The following is a 23,855-nucleotide window of genomic DNA, read 5'->3' as shown; positions in this document are numbered from 1 at the left end:
TAAACACTGCAATGAGCACTAGAACACCAACACACGCACTGTAAAACTAAACAAACCAGATCCTGCACAATCAATTCATCCTGTACAGTCGATGCTAACAGAAAACCATGTCCTTTTCATACACACAGAACACAGATACACCCTCGCCCAATATGAAATAATCACAAACTAAAAATAAAAATATGTAGACAAAAGTTAAACTGAACTGCCAAGAAACCAGACTCTGCGTACAATGCAACACCACAGAAACAGTGATACTTGTCCCCTAATACTGTGCAAAATATAAAGACAGTAGATTTAAATTTAAAAAACCTGATACATAACAATCACCACTTTACAAATTAACAAAATAAAAATAAAACATAAATTGAAGATAAGAATATACCATTTTATTAGGCTAATCAATTTTTCAATTAACTTTCAGAGGCCATAGCCTCCTTCTTCAGGTCAATATAGTATACTGCTGTTACATTATACTGTCCTGACCTGAGAAAGGGGGTTTTGGTCTCTAAAAGTTAGTTAAAAAGTATTAAAATAAGTCCAATAAAAAGATTACCGTATTTTCATTTAGATAACGCGCGCCCGTGTAAAACGCGCACACGGGTATAGCGCGCGGGAAACCCAAATATATGTAAAAAAAAATTTGTATACCGCGCACACCCGTATACCGCGCATATTGCCCGACTCTCCCGTCGCCGCCCGACTCTCCTTTCGCCCGCCCCGACTCTCCTCTGGCCACCCCGACTCTCCTTTCGCCCGCCCCAACTCTCCTCTCCCCCTTGAAGTCCTGTCCCCACTCTGAAAGCCTGATGCCCCCCCCCGACGTCCGATTCACCCTCCCCCCCGCAGGACCGCTCGCACCCCCTCCCCGAAGGACCGCTTGCACCACCACCCTGAAGGACCGCTCGCACATACCCGACTCCCCGACACGATCGGGGCAAGAGGGAGCTCAAGCCTTCTTGCCCCAGCCAACCGCGGCACCCCCGACATGATCGGGGCAAAAGGGAGCCCAAGCCCTCTTGCCCCGCCAACTCCCCGACAATATCGGGCCAGGAGGGAGCCCAAGCCCTCCTGGCTCTGGCGACCCCCCCCCCCCGCTAGTTGTTCGGGCCAGGAGGGAGCCCAAACCCTCCTGGCCACGGCGACCCCCCTACCCCCACCCCGCACTACATTACAGGCAGGAGGGATCCCAGGCTCTCCTGCCCTCGAAGCAAACCCCCCTCCCCCCAATGACCGCCCCCCCAAGAACCTCCGACCGCCCCCCCAGCCGACCCGCGACCCCCCTGGCCGACCCCCACGACACCCCCACCCCCCTTCCCCGTACCTTTGTGTAGTTGGCCGGACAGACAGGAGCCAAACCCGCCTGTCCGGCAGGCAGCCAACGATGGAATGAGGCCGGATTGGCCCATCCGTCCCAAAGCTCCGCCTACTGGTGGGGCCTAAGGCGCCTGGGCCAATCAGAATAGGCCCGGGAGCCTTAGGTCCCTCCTTCTTCTTTTCTTCTTTTCAATATCTTCTTTGTGACACACATGAAGGGGAGGGTAGTGAAAATAATTTTTACACAATATGATATAATATGATATACAATATGTAATGTATGATTGGAAAGTACTAGAAGGGTGGGGGGAGGGAGAGGGGATAAAAATATATTTAAAATATGATGTATTAGATATAAAAGTGATATTGTGTATTCATCAATTGTATTTTAATATTTTGTACACTTTATGTAAAATTTGAAAATGAATAAAAATTATAAAACCAAAAAATAAAAAAATAAAATACTATTTTATTCTAAAGCAACAAAAAATCTTTTTTCTATCTTTTGTCGTTTCTGCTTTAATCATCTTATCTTCACTCTCTTCTTTCTAGCCAGCATCTGTCCTCTCTCTGTCTTCCATGCAACATCAGCCCCTTCCATTCACTGTCTGCCCTCTCCTTGTTCCATATGGCATCTTCTCTCTTTCTGTGCTCCTTCCATAAACTGTCTACCCTGTGCCCCGTCTCTCCTTTGTATATGATTGATTTCAGCTCTGCCACCTCTCCATTTTTCTCTCTCTGTCACCACCTCCTCTGGCATCTCTCTCTTCTCATTTCTTTCCTTCCCACCCCATGGTCAGGCATCTGTCTCCTTCCCTTCCCTGATTCCCTGGCATCTCTCTCCTTTTCTTCCATCTCTCCCTCCCCCTCCATGCCCTGGCATCTCCTTTCATTCCTTCCTTTACCACTCTCCCTCATCTTCCTTCTCCCTTTCTTTCTCCCACCTGTTGCGTGCAGCAATTCTCTCACCCCCTCTGCTCCCTTTCCTCCTTCTGTAACCCCATCCCCGGTCATGAACTTCTTCGGGCAGCAACAGCAGCATTCACAATTCGCTGCTGTTGCCAGCTTCGGGCCTTCTCTGTTGGATTCTACCTTCATGGAAACAGGAATTAGGCAGGACCCAGCAGAGAGGAAGGCCTGAAGCTGGCAACAGCAGCGAATTGTAAACATTGCCCAAAGAAGTTAATGACACTAGGCCTTGGAGCAACCAGAACAGCCCACTTCTCCCCCCCCTCCGACCCTCCTATCTCTCCCTTCCATGCGAACCCCACCGTGAGATGACCGACAAACCTCCCTCCAGCAACATTGGCATCCGCAGCAATCTAAACAGTTATAGCTATAATACCAAGAAAATTGCTTCATTAATAAAAAATAATAGTAAATTTTAAGAAAAATGGAGCTTTGTAATTAGTGACTTTGAGGGACCCCAGGAAGGGCTTTCAAATTTTTAAAAAAAATTATTTTCTGATCAAGTACAATCAAATTCATGGGGAAAACTTCAATTCAGTTTTTCCAACTTTAGATTTATCCCAGGACAAGCAAGCAGCATATTCTCTACATGTGCCTAGCGGACGTTTTCGCAACCTGACTTGCTTGAAGATATTCAAGCTTGCGATTGGCCCGCTCATGCATGCAAACCCCTCCCGCCCTGTCTAGGGTATGCGTCTCCTCACATGTCCTCAGTTACCTGTTTTCCACGGAGCCAGAAGCACTGCTCCCTTGCTTCGCACGTTCTTTTTGTCCCTCTTGCACCGCAGCTTGTTTGCTTATTGTTGATTGAGTCACTGTGCTCGCGTCTTTTAATTCTTTTATTTTTCAGTTCGTTTCAATTTGACCGAGTTCCCAGTCTTCCTTTAGCCACCTGGCCTCGCAGGGCCGCAGCCATATTTTTTCTTATGTCCTGGCCTCGTTCCGGATTTAAAAACTGTACTAATTGCAACCGGGTTATCTCCATCACCGATCCTCATCGTTGGTGTGTGGAGTGCCTGGGTGCAGAGCACCACGCTGAGTCATGTCCCCGTTGTGTGACTTTGCAACTGCGGGCACTTCGTTGGCGGGTGGCTAAGATCCTCAAACTCTTTGGCCCCATGGATCCTGCGGGACAGGCCTCGAGCTCGGCCTCGGCACCCTTGTTGGGTGCCTCGGCTTCGAAGTCCTCGGCCTCAAAGTCCCTGTCAGCCTCGGCTCCTCCTGCTACTCCGGCCTCGGGTAAGTCTCCTCTTTCCTCCTCAGGTGTGCCGGCTAAGAAGCCTACCTCGGAGTCTCATGTCAACGCCGCCTCGTCGGCATCTTAGAGACATCACTCTAAGCGTGCCTTCTCACGTAGGGAATACTCTTCCTCGAGGTCGCCTCCAAAGGAGCGCACTGCTGCACCTACGCCCCAACTTCCTTTGGTCTTGGTGCCTATGTTTGAGGACATGCTTAAGGCTATACTTACCACACAGCTTTCCAACTGGTCCCGACTTTGACGCCTCTCACCTCGGTCTTGACCCACCCTTGGTCTGACCAACCTGAGTATCCTCTCGACTCTCGAGGCATTCCCCGTAAGACTTGTCGGGTTCCTTCGAGCAATTCTTCCTCCCCTGAGTCGCCTGTGATCTTACGGGGGTCTAGACCAGGGACACGTTTTTCCCCCGCTACTAGGGCGCGGCTTGCCTCTTCTAAAAGGCCCTGGTCTTCTCCGCCCCTTTGAGGCAGATCCCCGGCCACAAAGCCTTCAAGACACACGCTTGTCCTCGAGTTGGACTCTAGTGTGTGTTCCTCATCGAGACAGTTACCAGCCTCTAAGGGGTCTTCTTCAAAGCCAATGGGGGATTTTTCTTTTGCCTCATCTTCTCCGAAGCTTCGTTAGCTCTTCCATCGGACCCCGGGGTCTTCCCCAGTCCACATGCAACGGGGTCGTTCTTAGACACCCCTAGATACCTTAGTTGAGCCTCTTTGGTCTCCCATTCGCGGGACTCCGAGGCCCCGGCTTACTATTCGAGGGAGGTTTCTCCCTCCTTCTCGGCTGCTCCCAGATCTCGACCGGAGTCTCCTCCGGAAGATGAGTCTTCTTCTCGGACCTCCTCCTTCACTCGTTTCATTTCTGACATGGGGAGGGCCTTGAACTTGGATCAAATTCATTCGAGCTGTCTACATTCAGGGCCAGCGGAATTGTCTGGCAGGCAAGTTAAGTTGTCTTCTGCAGCCTCACGAGTAGTCCCTCCACTCCGTAACCCTGTGTCAGATGTTTGCTCATTGGGGAACTCCGGACATCGATCTGTTCGTATCCCCCCTCAATCACAAGTTGCCCCGCTTCTGCTCTCAGGATCGAGGCAGATGCCTTCCTTCTGAATTGGACAAACGAGTTCCTGTATGAGTTCCCTCCATTCCCTCTTATTCTGAGGACTCTCGTCAAGCTCAAGTCTTCACATGCCACCATGATTCTGATAGCTCCTCGGTGGCCCCGGCAACCATGGTTCTCCCTTCTGTTGCAGGGAGCCTCTTCCTCTTCCTGTTTTTCCTTCTCTGCTTACGCAGAGTCAGGGTTCTCTCCTTCATCCCAACCTCCAGTCTCTGCACTTAACAGCTTGGTTCCTAGAGACTTAATACCCTCGTTCCAGCTCTCTCAGCCTGTTCTGGATGTCCTGGAAGCATCTCGGAAGGAGTCCATTCGCCAATGTTACCATCAGAAGTGGACCCACTTTTCTTCCTGATGTGCTACTCGACAGCAGGAGCCGATGTCTGCCTCCTTGTCAGCTGTCCTGGATTATCTGTTGCACTTGTCTGGCACTGGACTCAAGTCCTCTTCGGTTCGAGTCCACCTTAGTGCCATTGCTGCTTTTCATTAGCCGATTGACGGCCGTTCATCCTGTGGTTTCCCACTTCATGAAAGGACTTTTCCACGTTCAGCCGTCCCTTAAACCTCCTCCGGTGGTTTGGGATTTCAATGTAGTCTTGCACAATTGATGAAAACCACGTTTGAGCCGCTAACGTGTGCTAACTTGAAGTATCTTACTTAGAAGGTTGTGTTCCTTATTGCTCTCACTTCTGCCCATCGGGTCAGTGAGTTTCAAGCCTTGGTTGCGGACCCACCTTTCACTGTCTTCCATCATGATAAGGTGGTCCTCTTACCCATCCTAAGTTCTTGCCCAAGATTGTTTCTGATTTTCACATCAACCAATCCATTGTTCTTCCTGTGTTTTTTCCGAAGCCCCATTCTCACCCTGGTGAGATGGCTCTGCATTCTCTTGATTGTAAGCATGCGCTGGCCTTCTACTTGAAGTGCACTGCTCCTCACCGTACTGCTCCCCAGCTGTTCATCTCTTTCGATCCCAATCGCTTGGGTCGCTCTGTTTCTAAGTGGACAGTTTCTAACTGGTTGGCCGCTTGTATCTCTTTCTGTTACGCTCAGGCTGGTCTCTCCCTACCGGGTCGAGTCACAGGCCACAAGGTCAGAGCGATGGCGGCGTCTGTTGCTTTCCTCCGCTCGACTCCCATCGAGGAAATCTGTAAAGCTGCCACTTGGTCCTCGGTTCATATGTTCACCTCACATTACTGTCTGGATGCTTTCTCCAGGCGTGATGGCCATTTTGGCAGTCTGTTTTGCAAAACCTGTTCTCCTGAATTGCCAACTCTCCCTCCATCCCTTTCTGGTTAACTTGGAGGTCTCCCACATGTAGAGAATATGCTGCCTGCTTGTCCTGGGATAAAGCGCAGTTACTTACCGTAACAGGTGTTATCCAGGGACAGCAGGCAGATATTCTCACAACCCACCCACCTCCCCGTGGTTGGCTTCTTTGCTTGCTTTCTGAACTGAGGACATGCTGAGGAGACGCATGCCCTAGGCAGGGCGTGAGGGGCACGTGCGCATGCGCAGGCCAATTGCAAGCCTGAAGGTCTTCGGGCAAGTCTGCTTGCGAAAACGTCTGCTAGGGGGCTCCGTCGGTGACGTCACCCACATATAGAGAATATCTGCCTGCTGTCCCTGGATAACACCTGTTACGGTAAGTAACTGTGCTTTTTGTGGACCGGCAGTTGAAGAACACTGGGCTAAGTTGTGCCCATCTCCACTCAATCTCCACCCCAGATCCCGCCCCCTAATAGTACTAGTTGTAACACTATTTTTTCCATTCATTTTTCATATATACACACAATATAATCGTTTTAACAACACATAATGGTTAACCACAAAATTAAAATACACAAAGCACAATATATGCTTTTTAACATTCATTTCTACCAGAAAACAGATAACCCCATGCAAATGCAGGACCAAAAACTAAAAGTACTAATATTTACAAACAAACCCTAAGATGCAAGACTCTGCAAGCAGTACAACCCCAGAGAAAAAGAAACAAATGCTTTTCTTCCTGAACAGACAAATCAATCACTAAGTAAAAAAAATAAAAGCATTTCCCCTACCGTTGTTGTCTCTCTCCCTCCATGTGCCTTGCCTTCTGGCTTGCCCCCCGGTGTTATCTTTGGGCCGGTTCACTGTGCGATCAATGTAGCGTCTTTGGGCCGGCTCCCTGAGTGCTGCATTGCACAAAGCTGTGGGCAGCGGCTCCTCAATCCTCCCTCTGACGTTGCAACGTCAGAGAGAAGGCTTCCGGTTCAGGCGCAGGCCACGCATAGGAACCTTTTCCCACAGCTTTGTGCACTGCAGGACTCAGGGAGCCAGCCTGAAGACGCCGCATTGATCGCACCGTGGACCGGTGACTGAAGAACGCTGTCTTGGGTCCGATGGACATGCAGGCCCTGTGGACCGGCAGAAAATTTCTGCGGACCGGCACTACGGTTGAAGAACACTGTTCTAACTGACAGTTTATGAAAGCACTTGTCAACATCATACCATTTCTCAAACCTCCTCTACTGGTTTGGAATCTTACTGCTACAGCCTCCATTTCAACCAATGGCATATGCTTTTCTTCACTTCCTCTCTTAGGAAGTGGAATTTTATTTTTATCTCCTCTACTTCTGACTTACTTCTATTACAGTTTTCACACCTTGGTGTCGGACACACCTTTTTTCGGTTTTTTACCATGATAAGGTGTTTCTCCGCACTTTTCCAGAGGTAGTCTCTGATTTTCATTTCCATTAATTCATTGTGTCACCAGTTGTCTTTCTGAAATCTATTTCTCGTTGTGTTGGTCAGTTCTTCATACCTTCTACTGTAAACGAGCCTTAGCTTATTACTTACAAAATGTCTCAGTATTATTAAGAACAAAAGAATTGCAGCTGCTGGGTCAGACCAGTGGTCCATCATGCCCAGCAGTCCGCTCATGCAGCAGCCCTCTGGTCAAAGACCAGCGCCCTAACTGAGATTGACACTAGCCCTACCAGCGTACGTCCTTGTTCAGCAGGAACTTGTCTAACTTTGTCTTGAATCCCTGGAGGGTGTTTTCCCCTATGACAGATTCTGGAATAGCGTTCCAGTTTTCTACTACTCTCTGGGTGAAGAAGAACTTCCTTACGTTTGTACGGAATCTATCTCCTGTCAATTTTAGAGAGTGCCCACTCGTACTCCCTACCTTGGAAAGGGTGAATAACCTGGCCTTATCTACTAAGTCTATTCCCTTCAGAATCTTGAATGTTTTGATCATGTCCCGTCTCAGTCTCCTCTGTTCGAGGGAGAAGAGGCCCAGTTTCTCTAATCTTTCGCTATATGGCAGCTCCTCCAACCCCTTAGCCATCTTAGTCGCTCTTCTCTGGACCCTTTCGAGTAGTACCGTGTCCTTTTTCATATATGGCGACCAGTGCTGTACACAGTACTCCAGGTGAGGGCGCACCATGGCCCGGTACAGCGGCATGATAACCTTCTCCGATCTTTATCATTCCTAGCATCACTTCAACTGCTCACCTCTTTTCATACTAACAAGTTGAGCCTTTTTTTTTTTTTCGCTATGCTCTGGTGGACTACAATTTGGAGATCTTGCTAAGCAGCTTTAGTTGCTTTCTAACGTTCCACTTACATTGCTGATATCTGCAAAGCAGCTACTTGGTCCTCAGTTTACATGTTCATCTCTATTCTCTGGAAATCTTTCCAGACATGATGGTTACTTTTTCCAATCAGTATTATAATTTTTATTCTCTTATCTACCCTCCATCCCATTACAGTAAGCTAGGGAGTCCCGTATGTGAGAATATGCTGCCTGCTTGTCCTAGGATAAAGCACAGTTACATACCGTAACAAGTGTTATCCGGAGGCAGATATTCTTACATCCCACCCACTTCCCCTGGTTGGCTTCTTAGCTTGCTTACAGAACTGAGGGGCTCGGGCTGGCGTCAGGTGGGAAGGCACTCACACATGCGCGGTATGGGCAGTCGCAAAGTTTTTCAACTAAAAGTGACAGTTCTCTTGTCAAACTGTCCATACCAGGCTTCGTGAATGATGTCACCCACTTGTGAGAATATCTGCCTGCTGTCTCCGGATAACACTTGTTATGGTAAGTAACTGTGCTTTAGCTTCACCAACAAACAGACTTGTGTCCTCTGCCATCAATTTGACTATCTTTTACACCTCTCCAACTCTGATCTAAAGACCACTTTAGTAAGGGTGCATCTCAGTGCTATTTATATATCTTTAAACAATAAAGCTCTGGCTATACACCCTTTGGTTTCAGTGTTCATGAAAGGCCACCTAAATTAAAACCTCCAATCAAACCTCCTCAAGTTGCTTGGGACCTCAGTGTTGCACTCCACCTTGATGAAGCCTCCATTTGAAACGCTTGCAACTGCATTATTCAAGCACCTCACTTGGAAAGTAGTTTTCTTAGTCTGCATCATTTCTGCATGCTGAGTTGGTGAAATTCAAGCACTTGTCTCAGATCCACCTTACACAACATTCTTTCACATTCATCCCAGATTCCTATCTAAAGTAGTCTCAGAATTTCATCTCAACCAGTCTATAGTTCTTCCTGTCTTCTTCACAAGATCACATTTCCTTCCTGGTAAAGCTGCACATTGGATTGTAAACATTCTTTGGCTTACTGCCTGAATTGAACCAAGCCTCATAGAACTTCACTCAACTATTCTGTCATTCGATCCTAACAGGCTGGGAACTCCTGTAACCAAGAGAACAACTCTTGGACTGTATCCCCTTCAGCAATGCTTGGGCTGGGCTGCCACTGGAAGGTCGTGTCACAGCACATAAAGTTAGAGCAATGGCAACTTTGGTAGTTTATCTACATTCCACTCTCATTGAAGATATTTGTAAAGCAGCAACCTGCTTCTCAAGTCATACTTTCACATCCCACTACTGTCTAGAGCAGGGGTCTGCAACCTTTAAGACATAAAGAGCCACTTGGACCCGTTTTCGAAAAGAAAAAAAAACTTGGAGCCGCAAAACCATTATAAAACAAATCTAACACTGCATATATTGTTTCTTATCTTAATGCTATATACAGGATCACTAAATTGAAAATAAAATCATTTTTCCTACCTTTGCTATTTGGTGATTTCATGAGTCTCTGGTTGCACTTTCTTCTTCTGACTGTGCATCCAATCTTTCTTCCTTTCTTTCAGCCTCCTGTATGTTTCCTCTCCTCCAGACCTCATTCTCTCCCCCAACTTTTTCTTTCTGTCTCCCTGTTCCCCCTTCTTTCTGTCTCCGTGCCGTCCCCCAAGCCACTCGGTTTGCTGCCACCGCAATCGGGGAACAGCCCCCAAGCCACCGCCGTCCCAAGCTTTCCCTGCAGAAGTGTTGTGCTGACCAGCATTCCGCTCCCTGACGTCAATTCTGACGTAGGAGAGGAAGTTCCGGGCCAACAAGGCATTTCTCCTCATTCCATCCAGCCTGAGCCCCATCTCTCCTTGATCCAGCATTTCCCTTCTGTGTCTGTCAGAATTACCATTCCACCTATTTTCCAGCATCACCCTTCTTTGTGTCCATCTCACCTATATCCCTATCTCACCACTTTTTCAGAATCTTCATTTGTCTCTGTCCTTATCTTTACGCCATGTTCACCATTTGCCCTTTCAATGTCTTTATCTCCCCCCCCCCCCACCTTTTCAGCATTACTTCTATGTCTCTATTTCACCTCCTCTTCATGTCCCCTCTGTATCTCTATCCTTATTCAGTAGGTCCTGCTTACCCTTTCTCTTCTTTGTGTCACTATCTCCATTTTCAGCTTTCCCCCCTTTTCCTTTGTTACTGCACCCTGTAGCTAGAATCTTTCCACCCTCCCTCCACTCCGGCCCAGCCCAGTATGAAATATTTCCTTTTGTTTCCCTCCCCTCTCTCTTCTGCTCCCTCACCCACGAGTCCTGCATCTGGCCCTCTCCCTTCTACCTGCACCTGGCAACACCCCCCTGCTCCGCGGCTCTCTTAAGCAACTCGTCAGCAGCGGTGATCAAGACAAGCTGCCGACATCGAGGCCTTCCCTCTACGAGTCCCGCCTTTGTGGAAAAAGGAAGTTGAAACAAGCAGGACTCGCAGAGGGTAGGCCCCGACGTCAGAAGCTGCTGCTGAGTTGCCGAAGAGAGCCGCGGAGCAGGGGATGTGGCCGGAAGCAGGTAGAAGGGAGAGGGAGATAGGAAGGCTGTAGATCTCCGGAGCATGACACCGACCCCGGCCAGGATGATTTCTTTTTCAGGCACCTTACAAGTCCAGCGTCGCGGCGGGAAATAGCCATGCTGAGCAGTGAGCTCAGCACTACACAGATGAAAGCCTTGCTTGCTGATTGGTCCGGCGGGGCGGGGCCGCCGGACCAATCAGCAAGCAAGGCTTTCATCTGTGTATGTGCTGAGCTCACTGCTCAGCATGGCTATTTCCCGCCGCGACGCCGGACTTAAGCTGCATGCCTGCGTGACACACTACCGGAGCCGCAGCAAAGGTGGAAAAGAGCCGCATGCGGCTCTGGAGCCGCAGGTTGCCGACCCCCGGTCTAGAGACTCATTCCAGATGGGATAGTTGGTTCAGCTAAGCAGTTCTGCAAAATTTATTCTCCATTTAGATGCCAACTTCCCTCTAGCCCTTAACTATCAGCTAAGGAATCCCATCTGTGAGAATATATTGCCTGTTTGTCCTGGGATAAAATACAGTTACTTACCTGTAACGGATATTATCCAGGGATAGTGGGAAGATATTCTCAAAACCTTCCCACCTCCCCTAGTTGGCTTCTTAGCTTTTTTACTGAACTGATGGTCCGACGAGCTGACATCAGGCGAGAAGGCACTGGTATGGTACGGTATAGGTGGTCTCGAGACTTCTAAGAAATTTTAAAGCGACACTACACTTTTGCAGTGTTCATACCAGGATTCCGTGAATGATGTCACCCATCTTTGAGAATATCTGCCTGCTGTCCCTAGATAACATCTGTTACAGGTAAGTAACTGTGCTTTATTGAGGTAAGAACCTAATCTTCCTTTGTTTCTGTGTCCCAAATTAAACTGTTGTCATAACTGTATGCACACTTAAATGCATGTATCCTGCTGCTGTACAATTTTATAAAAGCCCTATTCCATGTTTAAAACAAGGTTTACACTGGAAAAATCTTCATAGAAAATATGTGGAGGGAGTAATTTTATAATGTACTTTTGGGATAGGTAGTGTAAAAATGAGATAAAACCAAAATATGATGGAGCAATTTGTTTATACTTTGCAGTGGAAATTATAGAGGTGTAAAACCTTATGAAGAAGGGGAACCTTGCAGTGCGTGCCCAAAGGATTCATGTGAGAATAACTTATGCAGTAAGTGCAAAACCACTCTATGCATGTTGTATGACTATATAGTTTCAGGGTATGTATATGCTTTAGGTGTATGTTGGGAAGAAGCCACTTGCCTTCATCAACTTGTTTGTATAAACAACAAAACTATTACAAATATCTAGAACATTACTAGGCATGTGCGGTGCTGATTTTAAATGTGTGTTCTATTTACAAATTATTTTAATCGGATATCTTCTTGCTTGATAATCTCTGTTATCCCAGGACAAGCAGGCAGCATATTCTCACATGTGGGTGACGTCATCTACGAAGCCCCAGCGCGGACAGCTTTTCAAGCAAACTTGATTGAAGTTTCAAGTTTGCTACACTGCACCACGCATGTGCATGCCTTCTTGCCCACTAGAGGGCGCATCCCACCTCGTGGTCCTCAGTTCAATTTCTTCCGCGGAGCCAGAAGCCCTGTGGAAATTGTGCTCTTGATTTTCAGCCTTCTGACACCGCGTCTGGGTTTGTTAGCTCGGTCGCTGTGCTTTATTTGTTGTTTTTTTCGGTTAGTCCGTCGTTTTTTCGTCGAAAAAAAAAAAAAAAAAAAGTTTGTTTCCATCCGTTCGGCTCCGGGGGCTCCCGGGAGCCGCGGCCGCGGGACCTCGATCGTTCCCGGCCACTTCTTTTTCATGTCCTGTCCCTCGACAGGCTTTAAGAAATGCACCCGGTGTGAGCGGTTGCTTTCTATCACTGACCCCCACCGGTGGTGCTTGTTCTGCCTTGGACCCGAACACCCGACTAATTCCTGCGATAGGTGTTCCACCCTTCAGGCAAGAGCGCTTCGTCGACGCCGCGCCAGGATGGTGGAGCTTTTTTCAGTTGACTCCGCGTCCGGAAAGGCCTCGACGTCGGCCTCGGCTTCGGCCCCGGCCTTGACCTCAGCCTCGGCGCCTTCGGCGTCGCCGCGTGCCTCGACCTCGACTTCGAAGCCGACGCCCCCGACGAAACCTGCCTCGGGTAAGTCCTCTTTTCCATCCCCGACTCCAGGGTCGTCAAAGAAGCCATCCTCGAGTTCCGCTGCGGCGGGTGGGTCGTCCTCGGCCCCGCCCAGGACTCCGGCCACTCATGCCCCGAGGGAATACTCGAGACCGAGGTCGCCCTCCAGGGAGCATCCCCCGGCCTCGGACCTGCCTACCATGGTGGGGATCCCGGCGTTCCAGGACCTGCTCCGAGCATTGATTTCCTCGGAGCTGTCTGGTGCCCTCGAACAACTGCAGCGGGCTGCGACCTCGACTGCTTTGGCCTCGGGGGCTCCGACCTCGGCGACCTCGGTCTTGACTCCCTCGGTCTCGGCGACCGGGGCACCGCCGACCTCGGCTTCGACCTTGCCCTCGACCTCGGGGGCCCCGCCTGAGAGCAGCGTTCGGCCCCGGGACAAGGTGCGCAGGGTGAGACGGATTTCCTCCTCCTCCTCCTCGAGGTCCTCCCGAGGTTCCTCGCCCTCGGACCGGCCTCGGGCGAGGCGTCACCCGAGGAGGCCGAAGCGTTCGCGAGGCTCTCCTCGGCGACGTGGTCGCTCCTCGCCGCTCGGGGGCGAGGCCTTGAGGGTTTCGGAGCTTCGTCTCGACAACCCGAGGCTTCTCCGCTCTCCTGCGAAAGGGGGTTCTCGGGACTCTTCGCCGAGGAAAAGGGGGCGTACCTCGGTCCCTCGGATGCCTGGGACGTCTCCTAGGGGCTCTTCGAGGCGGAGACGTTCCCCGACCCCCTCGAGACCCTTGGATTTGGCTTCATGGGGCTCGGGTTCCGGGAGGGAGCCACGGTATTCGCACGAGCCCTCCCCCTTTTGTTCGGTGGAGAGGTCGAGAACCCCCTCCCCGCCGGCCAGACAGTCCTCCTTCTCTGGCTTTGTGCAGGACATGGCGCGTGCCTTGGGACTTGACCTCATGGCGGGGTCGCAATATACCAAGGAGTACCTCGAGGAGCAGGACCTCCCTGCTCCCCCAAGGGAATCCCCTCGGCTTCCCCTAAATAAGGTCCTTCATCAGACCTTGCTTCGGAACTTGACTTCCCCTCTTACAGTCGCAGCGGTGCCATCTAAGATGGAGTCCAAGTACAGGTCGATACCACCCAAGGGGTTTGAGAAGGCTCAACTTTCCCACCAGTCTCTGCTGGTGGAGTCTGCCCTCAAAAAGACACAGCCCTCCCGGGTTTCTGCGGCGGTTCCGCCCGGCAGGGAGGGTCGGACCCTTGACAAGTTTGGTCGCCGCCTCTATGCCAATTCCTTCATGGCATCCAGGGCGTTAAATTATGCCTTTACCTATTCCTCTTATTTACGTGGCATGATAAAGGATTTGCCCCAATATCGTGAGGCCCTGCCGGACTCCCGCAGGAAAGGGTTCGACAAGTTTGTGTCCAACCTGTCTCAGCTGAGGTTGTACCTCTTTCATTCGGTATATGACACCTTTGAGTTGGTATCGAGGGTGTCGGCTTTTGCGGTAGCCATGCGCCGGTTGGCGTGGCTACGCACCCTCGATATGGACCCAAACCTGCAAGAACGCCTTGCGGACCTTCCTTGCGTGGGGTCCGAATTATTCGATGAATCCCTGGAGGCAGCAACCAAACGGCTCTCGGAACAGGAGCGCTCGTTAGCCTCCTTGGTCCGTCCGAAATCTCGAGCCACGCCTCAGAAACCCTTCCGGCCTCCCCCGAGGAGGTACCCTCAAAAGTCGACTCCGGCTTTTTCTAGGCCACCGCCTCGGCGCCCCCCTAGGCAGGGCAGAGGGGGACAAACCAAAACTCCACCGCAGGGTCCTGCCAAGCCCGCGCCGTCCTTTTGACGGGATGGGCGGATGGGGCCGGCCCCCCTCCGCCGTCACGCCGGACCCCCTTCCCATTGGGGGTCGACTCCGGTCCTTTTACACGGCCTGGACCGGGATAACATCAGATGCTTGGGTGCTCTGGACCGTCTCAGAGGGCTACTCGCTCAACTTTTGCGCTACACCGCCGGAACATTCACCAGGGCCTTGTCCATACAACCGGACCCAGCTCCCCGTCCTCTTGGCCGAGGCCAGGGCCTTGTTGAGACTTCGGGCGGTGGAACCTGTACCCTCCGACCAGCGGGGGCTGGGGTTTTACTCCCGTTACTTTCTGGTCCCAAAGAAGACCGGGGACTTACGCCCCATTCTAGACCTCAGGAAGCTCAACAAATTCCTGGTACGGGAGAAGTTCCGGATGCTGTCACTTCCGGTATTATATCCTCTCTTGGAGGAAGGGGACTGGATGTGCTCCCTGGACCTGAAGGAAGCGTACACCCATGTTCCGGTGCATCCCGCTTTCCGCAAATTCTTACGGTTCCAGGTGGGCAAGCTGCACCTACAGTACAGAGTCCTCTCCTTCGGCCTGGCCTCGTCCCCTCGAGTCTTCACGAAGTGTATGGTGGTGGTTGCTGCCGCACTCAGGTCTCGGGGGTTTCAGGTTTTCCCTTACCTGGACGATTGGCTGATCAAGGCCCCGACCAGGGAAGGGATTAACTCAGCGACCCTACAGTCTATCGCCTTCCTTCAACGACTGGGGTTCGAGGTGAACTTTCCCAAGTCCCAATTACTTCAGTTTATTGGCGCAGTGCTGGACACGGTTCGCCTCCGTTCATTCCTCCCTCCTCCGCGGTTGGAGGCCTTGGTTCGGTTGGGTCAGCTGATCCTTCACCTACCGATGGTGTCGGCTCAGCGTATGATGATGCTGCTGGGCCACATGGCTTCGACGGTCCACGTCCCGCCGTTCGCCAGGCTGCACATGAGAATTCCTCAATGGACTCTGGCCTCGCAGTGGCGCCAGGAGTGCGATCCGGTGTCTTCTCGCATAACGGTGACTCCTTCTTTGAGACGCTCGCTCCGTTGGTGGACCGACTCTTCGAATCTTTCCGGGGGTTTGCTTTTTCTCGTCCCTCCCCCTCGCAAGGTTCTGACCACGGACTCCTCGGAGTACGCGTGGGGTGCCCATCTCGATGGTCTGCGGACCCAAGGCCTGTGGTCGGTGGAGGTCCGACACTGTCACATCAATGTGTTGGAGCTTCGCGCCATCTTTCTGGCGGCTCGTGCTTTCTGCCACCTGCTCCGCGACCAGGTTGTCCTCTTGCGAACGGACAATCAGGTGGCCATGTATTATGTGAATAAGCAAGGTGGGACAGGCTCTTGGTCCCTTTGCCGGGAAGCTCTGCGCCTTTGGGAATGGGCGATCTCCCAGAACATCTTCCTACAGGCGGTCTATATACAGGGGGAACAGAACTGCTTGGCAGACAAACTCAGTCGGCTTCTCCAGCCGCACGAGTGGTCTCTCCACTCCAGAGTCCTGCGCGAGGTCTTCGACCGATGGGGGACTCCGCAAGTGGACCTGTTTGCCTCCCCGGAGACTCGCAAACTACCCCTGTATTGTTCTCGGATGTACTCCCCGGACCGTCTGGAAGCGGACGCCTTCCTTCTCGACTGGGGAGGGAGGTTCCTCTATGCGTTTCCTCCTTTTCCCCTGATCTTGAGGACGTTGGTTCGTCTCAAATCCTCCAGGGCCACTATGATTCTCATTGCACCTCGGTGGCCTCGTCAACACTGGTTCTCCCTGCTTCTTCTACTCAGTGTCAGGGAGCCTCTACTTCTGCCTGTGTTTCCCTCTCTGCTATCTCAGAGTCGGGGTTCGCTGTTACATCCCAATCTTCAGTCGTTACACCTGACCGCTTGGTTCCTTTCCCCTTGACTTCGGTCCAGGTGTCACGGTCGGTGCGGGATGTTTTGGAAGCCTTGCGCAAGGTCTCGACCAGGCTTTGTTATTCCCAGAAGTGGACCAGGTTTTCTTCCTGGTGTTCCTCGCGTCATCTGGATCCGGATTCGGTCCCGGTGTCTTCGGTTCTGGACTATTTGTTACATTTGTCTAATTCCGGCCTGAAGACCACATCTGTCCGGGTACATCTCAGTGCCATTTCGGCTTTTCATCGGCACTTGGATGATCGTTCTCTTTCGCTTCATCCTCTTTTGACGCGTTTCATGAAGGGTCTAATCAATGTTTGTCCCCCTCTGAAGCCCCCTCCTGTCGTTTGGGATTTGAATGTGGTCTTAGCTCAACTGATGAAACCTTCTTTTGAGCCTATCGACAAGTCTCTCCTGAAATTCCTTACTTGGAAGCTGGTATTTCTGATTGCTCTCACATCTGCTCGACGGATTAGTGAGTTGCAAGCTTTGGTTGCGGATCCGCCCTTCACTGTGTTCCATCATGACAAGGTGGTTCTCCGCACCCATCCTAAATTTTTACCTAAGGTTGTGTCTGATTTCCACCTCAATCAGTCCATTTTCCTTCCTGTGTTCTTTCCTAAGCCCCACTCCCATCCTGGCGAGACGGCGCTCCACACGCTTGACTGTAAGAGGGCGTTGGCTTTCTATCTCCAATGTACCAGGTCTCATAGGAAGGTTCCTCAATTGTTTTTGTCCTTTGATCCTAATCGTTTGGGACACCCTGTTTCCAAGCGCACTTTGTCCAACTGGTTAGCTGCTTGTATTTCTTTTTGCTACGCTCAGGCTGGTCTTCCGCCCCCGGGTCGAGTCACGGGGCATAAGGTCCGGGCGATGGCAGCTTCGGTTGCTTTCCTCCGTTCCACTCCTATGGAGGACATATGTAAAGCTGCTACTTGGTCTTCGGTTCATACGTTCACCTCCCACTACTGTCTGGACACTTTGTCCAGAAACGACGGCCGGTTTGGCCAGTCAGTGTTAATTAATCTGTTTTCTTAGATTGCCATCCTCCCACCTGCCCTTTTTTGGTTGGCTTGGAGGTCACCCACATGTGAGAATATGCTGCCTGCTTGTCCTGGGATAAAGCACAGTTACTTACCGTAACAGGTGTTATCCAGGGACAGCAGGCAGATATTCTCACAACCCGCCCACCTCCCCGAGGATGGCTTCTTTGCTAGTTATGGAACTGAGGACCACGAGGTGGGATGCGCCCTCTAGTGGGCAAGAAGGCATGCACATGCGTGGTGCAGTGTAGCAAACTTGAAACTTCAATCAAGTTTGCTTGAAAAGCTGTCCGCGCTGGGGCTCCGTAGATGACGTCACCCACATGTGAGAATATCTGCCTGCTGTCCCTGGATAACACCTGTTACGGTAAGTAACTGTGCTGTATGTCTATCTCAAAAAATCCAAAGAGTGCCTGGTAAGGGGGGAGGAGGTGGGAAACAAGGTAGATGATCTTGAGATGTATTGGGAGGGTGGAGCTTCTGTTTGACCCACAGTCAATCAGTCCATCCATCCAAGAATATCAATCCTGAATTCCAATCCAAAAAGTTTAATAGCCTGTCTAGTGCAAATGGCATACGAGTCTTAAACCAGTGGTTATTCTGTTACATCCCTTCCGAATTCCATACACTAGATGTTCAATCCCAACCTGCAATCCAGGAACTTTTCTGCGCACATGCTCCACTCCCCTTAGCCTGAGATCTAGCAAACATATCCAGTTACAATTTCTGCAAGCAATCCATGCAGAAGTCTTTTGCAGTTGCTCTGCTTTTTTTTTCTTTTTTTTTTTTTTCTTAAAGTTCGTTTTTTCGGCGGCTTCAGTGCCTTAAGACACCTTCCTGGTGGTTCCCTGTTGGAGGGAAGGATGCAGTCCCATAGTGCCAGACTGCCACTTCACAGAGAAACTCTGGTTGATCTGTGGAGCCAGCCTGCTGTGTGCCACCATTTCTAGACTCTGGGTCCATGCCCCGGGAGTCTAGTTGCCAGTAGTTTGAGCTCTCAATGCTGTTCTCTCTAGACTTATGAAGTCTTCTTTTGAACAAATGTTTTCGCCTTATGTTTTGTATAACCTGTGTTAAAAAAAAAATTGTGAACATATGATTCCAGATTAAACCTGATACACAATTTTATCTATCTTGAGGCATGAAGACTTAAGATTTTTGAAGAAACTAAGATAAGTCCGTTATCATGTTAGACCCGTGAATAGAGTTACTCAATGGTGTAAGATTTAGCATAGCCTAGAATTCTTCAGCATTTCTCACCCTTCAGCATAGGTCTGACTCCTTGGAACGCTGTCATTGGCCTGGGATCCAAGTGGTTTGAGTTCTTGGACTGGAGTTTCTCCTGGAGTTTGGACTACAGTCCTTTCCCTAGTTTGTTTAAATGATTTTTTATTAAATTTTTTTCAAGAAAGAGATCAATAATCCAATATAAAAGTACAATGCAAAGCTCACAGTAAACACATCGTCCCCCTCCCCCTGACAGCTTCCCAATATGAGTCAGTCAACCCTGCCAAACAAAAGAAAATGTCTCCTTATCAAACACGTCAGGTATTCCATATTCTATTGTGTGCATGAGGCTTGAGATCAGACCAAAATGGTTCCCAAATCACACAATATCTGCGACCTGGTGGAGAATCCAAATCAGAGTTCACGACGTTCCAAGGATACTTGCAGTATCATTAAAGAGTGTCCAAGGTGTTTCATCTGCCAAAGGACAGGCCAAAAGGAACCTGTCATTTGGCTTTCGATCACTCTGGAGGGATGCTAAGGAAGGAGATATTTAGACCTTATCTGCTATATTTTTTTCCTTTAGTCCATCCAGAATCTTTCCTGCTGTTGTCAGATTTAGGGTGACTAGAGTAGCATGTTGCAGAAGCAGAGAGACATACGGCCTCTTTTACAAAGCCACGAGCAGCAACAGCCCCGAAGCCCTTTAAATCTCTATGGGCTTTGGGGCTGTTAGCGCGGCTTTGTAAAAGAGGCCGATAGAGATGTTGGAATCAACCCTGAGGTAGAATGCCCCTTTGCTTTCAATTCTGGCTTGGCTATGTACTTATTGTTAGCATTTGTTTTCTGTTGCCAACTGAAACCTTTTTTGAGGGGTCATAATCTGCTTTTGTTAAGAAACATAGTAACATAGTAGATGACGGCAGATAAAGACCCGAATGGTCCATCCAGTCTGCCCAACCTGATTCAATTTAAATTTTTTTTTTTTTTTCTTCTTAGCTATTTCTAAGTGGTTAGCCCCAGGCTAACTTAAAGGATTGCTTTTGGTAAGAAAATAGTGGTTAGTCCCAGGCTAACTTAAAGGATTGCTTTCAGGTCAATAGTTCTCAATCTACTTCTGCTGTTAAAAGTATGTATACCCACATTTTTGGATTAGTTTGCAGCAGGAGAGTTCTCAGGACATGCCTAGGCAGTCAGGTTTTTCAGGATATCCAAAATAAATATGCATGAGAGATTTGCATGCAAACATATAATCTTGAAACCCTGACTGACTAGGTATGGCTTGAGGATTGGAGAGGAAAAAAAGGAAAAAAAATTAGCAGATAAGGTCTAATTTCTCCTTTGTAGCAGTTTTATACTCCAATCTATCCACAAAGCTCATTAGAAACAGTTAATGTATCAGACCACTCATAGTTATAAATTGATTACTTGACTGACAGAGAATTGTGGTAAAGGTATCTTCTCTGCCTAATAAGTTCTTTGCTGGTGAGGAGTGTCACTGTAGTAGTATTTGGTCAGTCTTCTCATTTATGAGTACAGTAAAACCTTGGTTTGCGAACATAATTCATTCCAGGGAGAGAGCGCAGTGGTTAAAGCTACAGCCTCAGCACCCTGAGGTTGTGGGTTCAAACCCACACTGCTCCTTGTGACACTGGGCAAGTCACTTAATCCCCCCACTCCCCCAGGTACATTAGATATATTGTGTGCCCACCGGGACAGACAGGGAAAAATGCTTGAACCCCTGAATAAACTCATGTAAACCATTCTGAGCTCCGTTGGGAGGACGGTATAGAAAATTGAATAAATAAAAGCATGCTTGTAATCCATAGCACTCGTATATCAAAGCACATTTCCCCATAGGAAATAATAGAAACTCGGACGATTCGTTCCATAACCCAAAAACTTTAATACAAAATACACCAAAAATATGCTTGTAATCCAAAGCACTCGTATATCAAAGTGAATTTCCCCATAGGAAATAAGGGAAACTCAGAGGATTCGTTCCACAACCCCAAAACTTTAATACATACTTGTATTGCAAGAATTTGCTCATTTAGAACAGTCACTATACTCTCTCAGCGTCAGAGAGAGAAGAACCATTGGCTCAGTTGTGATGTGATGTGTGTATACTGTATGTACTCGTATGGCAAGACTTTGCTTGTATATCAAGTTAAAATTTAATAAAATGTTTTGCTTGTCTTGAAAAACACTTGCAAACCAAGTTACTTGCAATCCAAGGTTTTACTGTACTTGCTTGTCTGTTTTCTTGTACTATAAGAATAAAGGGAAAATGCCTTATGACAAATAACTGTTTACTCATTTCTTTCTCCATAGGAAATAAACAGCGTGACATAATCATATGTATGTATTAGAATAGTATGTTAATACTTGTATTACTGAATTTACCTTCAAAGGAACTGTGACTGAGTTGTATATTTTTTTCTTTGTAGATCACCCAAATTGGTATCCATCTTGGGATGATGATTCATGGTATAAAGACCTTTCTTGTGATATCTACTGCATTACTGTCTTATCTGTAAGGTTATTTTTTGTTCCTTGTATATTTGTAGCCGACTTTTGTCTGCATAAACGTTATCCAGATATGTTTGTAAGGTAATCAATTCATAAATTTTTCTAGAATCTTGTCAGTTCCCCATATTTATATATTTTTAATTCATTAATGAAAGCTTTCATCCTTTCTCTTACATGTTCTTATTTTGTCATTCTAAATAAATTTGTGTGTAATAGAAGTTAATAAAAGAATATAAATTCTTAATTCATCATTTCTACCCATTTTCTCCTCATCTCAGGAGTTGCTGCTCCACATTGTACAGTGGTACCAGGCCTGAAATAGCTGCTACTTGAGAATATCAAAGAACAGCAAAATGGGCCTCATGTGAACCATCAAGTTTTCCTAATGCCTCGTCTCCTTCAGCACAGGCTTTTTTTTTTTTACCGTGGAAACCTGTATAAGGGCTAGCTTACTACAGAGCTAATGCGCTTGACAGCCTGGAAGATCTCCAAACTTAATTTACTTTACAGAAGTGTCTCTATTGTAATTCTTCTGGTGCTGCTGCTGAATAAGACATGTGGCAGCTATAAGTTTGAATGGAGGCCTAGCTGTAATAACCATGCTCTGCTACCTGTAAAATTTGGGTAAATACTGTACTGTTCTCCTAGCAGTTTGGAAATGCAGCATCTTTCTCTGGCTTGAGCAGCTGCTTATTTTGCCTTTATGCACACCAGGAGTATTTTAAAATCATTTAAAGAATTTGAGCAAGATTTCAACTTTTAATTTTTCAAATCCAGTGGTAGGCGCAAAGGACTCAGGAATGTTTGGAGATTAAAAAAAAAAAACCAACAAAAACAAAAATACTACAATTTAACAGGCTGGAATGAAACCTGGGAGTAGGGAAAAACTGGTGAAAAAGGTACACTGAATTTCAATATGGACTGTCAGTCTCTCTCTCTCCCCCCCAAAAAAAAAAAAAAAAAAAAAGAAAGGCCCATTATATTTGTGGCAAAATAAGTTCTTCTATAGCATAAATACTTCTACAAGTTTCCCTCCATATTTGTGGGTGCGGCACTTGCAACCAGTTATTCACAAGTTCATGCTGCATTTTAAAATGCCTTGCCAAACAAAGCAACCTCACTCAAAGCTGTTTCATATCGCCTGGGACACAGCTGACTCCGCCACCCAAGTGACATCATCCTGGGGTGCTGAGAGAGAAGTGTGTGGGCAAAGGCCAGCAACGGAGACGTGTGTGACCAAGTTTTGCTGCAGCTACACTAGAAATGAAAAACTGGCCCAGGTCAGCTTATTGCGAATTCTCCAAGACCTTCCCTCTGCCAAGTCTCTCCCTGATGTAACTTCCAGTTTTGCAAAACTGGAAATTACATCGGCGAGGAACTCAGCAGAGGGAAGACCAGTGCAGGCCTTGGAAGATTGTTCTCTGTGACGACTGAGGCTAAAGGTGAAATAGACACGGGAGTTGAGGAGGAATATTTAGATGTCAACTCACATGGGGGAGGGGGACTGCTGGACTTGCGGAGCCCTAGGTGCACTTTTTTTTTTTTTTTACCGGGGGAACAAGACTCAGCATCATCTTTGTCCGTGCCTCATGCACGTAAAAAAGCTAAGCAGCATAAACATTCTTCCCCTTTTACTATCCTCCCAGATGTCCACCTCCTCGACACATAGTAAGCGTCAGTGTACTGTGGATTGTTCTCCCATCGCTGCAGATCATGTCTCCTCCCAGGCGTACCTTGACATTGAGGTTGCCCAAGACCAGCCAACTGCTGCTGCAGACTGCTTCCACACCAATATTTCTTCCAGTGCAGAGGCTGACTACAGTTTGAAAAAAAAAAGAACGAATTCTCATGTACACTGCACATATCTTAGTGGTAGTGCAAAAAAACCCCAAAAACATGAAAGAATAATACAAGATGTAAAATGAAGAATAATTTTAACCAACATAAATTTACCAGTATTTCAATGGGAAGCGTGGGCCTGCTTTGGGCTGATGAGATAGTCAATATCCAGTTCCAAGTGGCACATGCCAGTCGTAACAAGTGATGCAAGTATTCATCAATTAATCTAGATCTGAATGGAGATTTCAGATGTTTCATTTGGGAAAAAGTCTGTTCACAGACATAGGTGCTGGCCTGCTGTTGTGTAGGCAGCTAGTAACTGAAGGAGAGTAGGGGACTCTGTTCTGGGCCTGGCTACTACCTACCTGCCTCAGCATAGTGATGGTGACTCGGCACGTCCTCAGCCCCAACACATCACATCACATCACCAAATCCCCCCGGCTGATGCTAATGATACTGGAGCAGCAAAAAACTAACAGATGGTCAGGGGGGATCACAACAAAGCACTCTAAAACAGTGTTCTTCAAC

General features: G+C 48.4%; 1 protein-coding gene across 4 annotated transcripts in view; it reads left to right on the top strand.

The window, feature by feature from the left end:
* LOC117363345 (GLIPR1-like protein 1) overlaps positions 1-22,485 on the top strand; it is a 51,060-nt gene extending 28,575 nt beyond the window's left edge. Inside the window, exons 4-7 of one of the 4 annotated variants that reach the window (XM_033950888.1) lie at positions 11,904-11,989; positions 21,291-21,317; positions 21,407-21,446; positions 21,767-22,485. In XM_033950888.1, the coding sequence (XP_033806779.1) occupies positions 11,904-11,989; positions 21,291-21,317; positions 21,407-21,446; positions 21,767-21,821 (208 nt within the window). In that variant the 3' untranslated portion in view covers positions 21,822-22,485. Of the gene's footprint in view, positions 1-11,903; positions 11,990-21,290; positions 21,318-21,406; positions 21,727-21,766 lie in introns of those variants that run through there. The other 3 variants (XM_033950889.1, XM_033950886.1, XM_033950887.1) reach the window with 3 other exon arrangements.
* Positions 22,486-23,855: the final 1,370 nt, after the last annotated feature.

The sequence above is a fragment of the Geotrypetes seraphini genome, chromosome 7 (genome assembly GCF_902459505.1).
Source record: "Geotrypetes seraphini chromosome 7, aGeoSer1.1, whole genome shotgun sequence".
NCBI classification, from domain to species: domain Eukaryota; kingdom Metazoa; phylum Chordata; class Amphibia; order Gymnophiona; family Dermophiidae; genus Geotrypetes; species Geotrypetes seraphini.
This window is presented reverse-complemented; position numbering and strand designations above follow the sequence as displayed.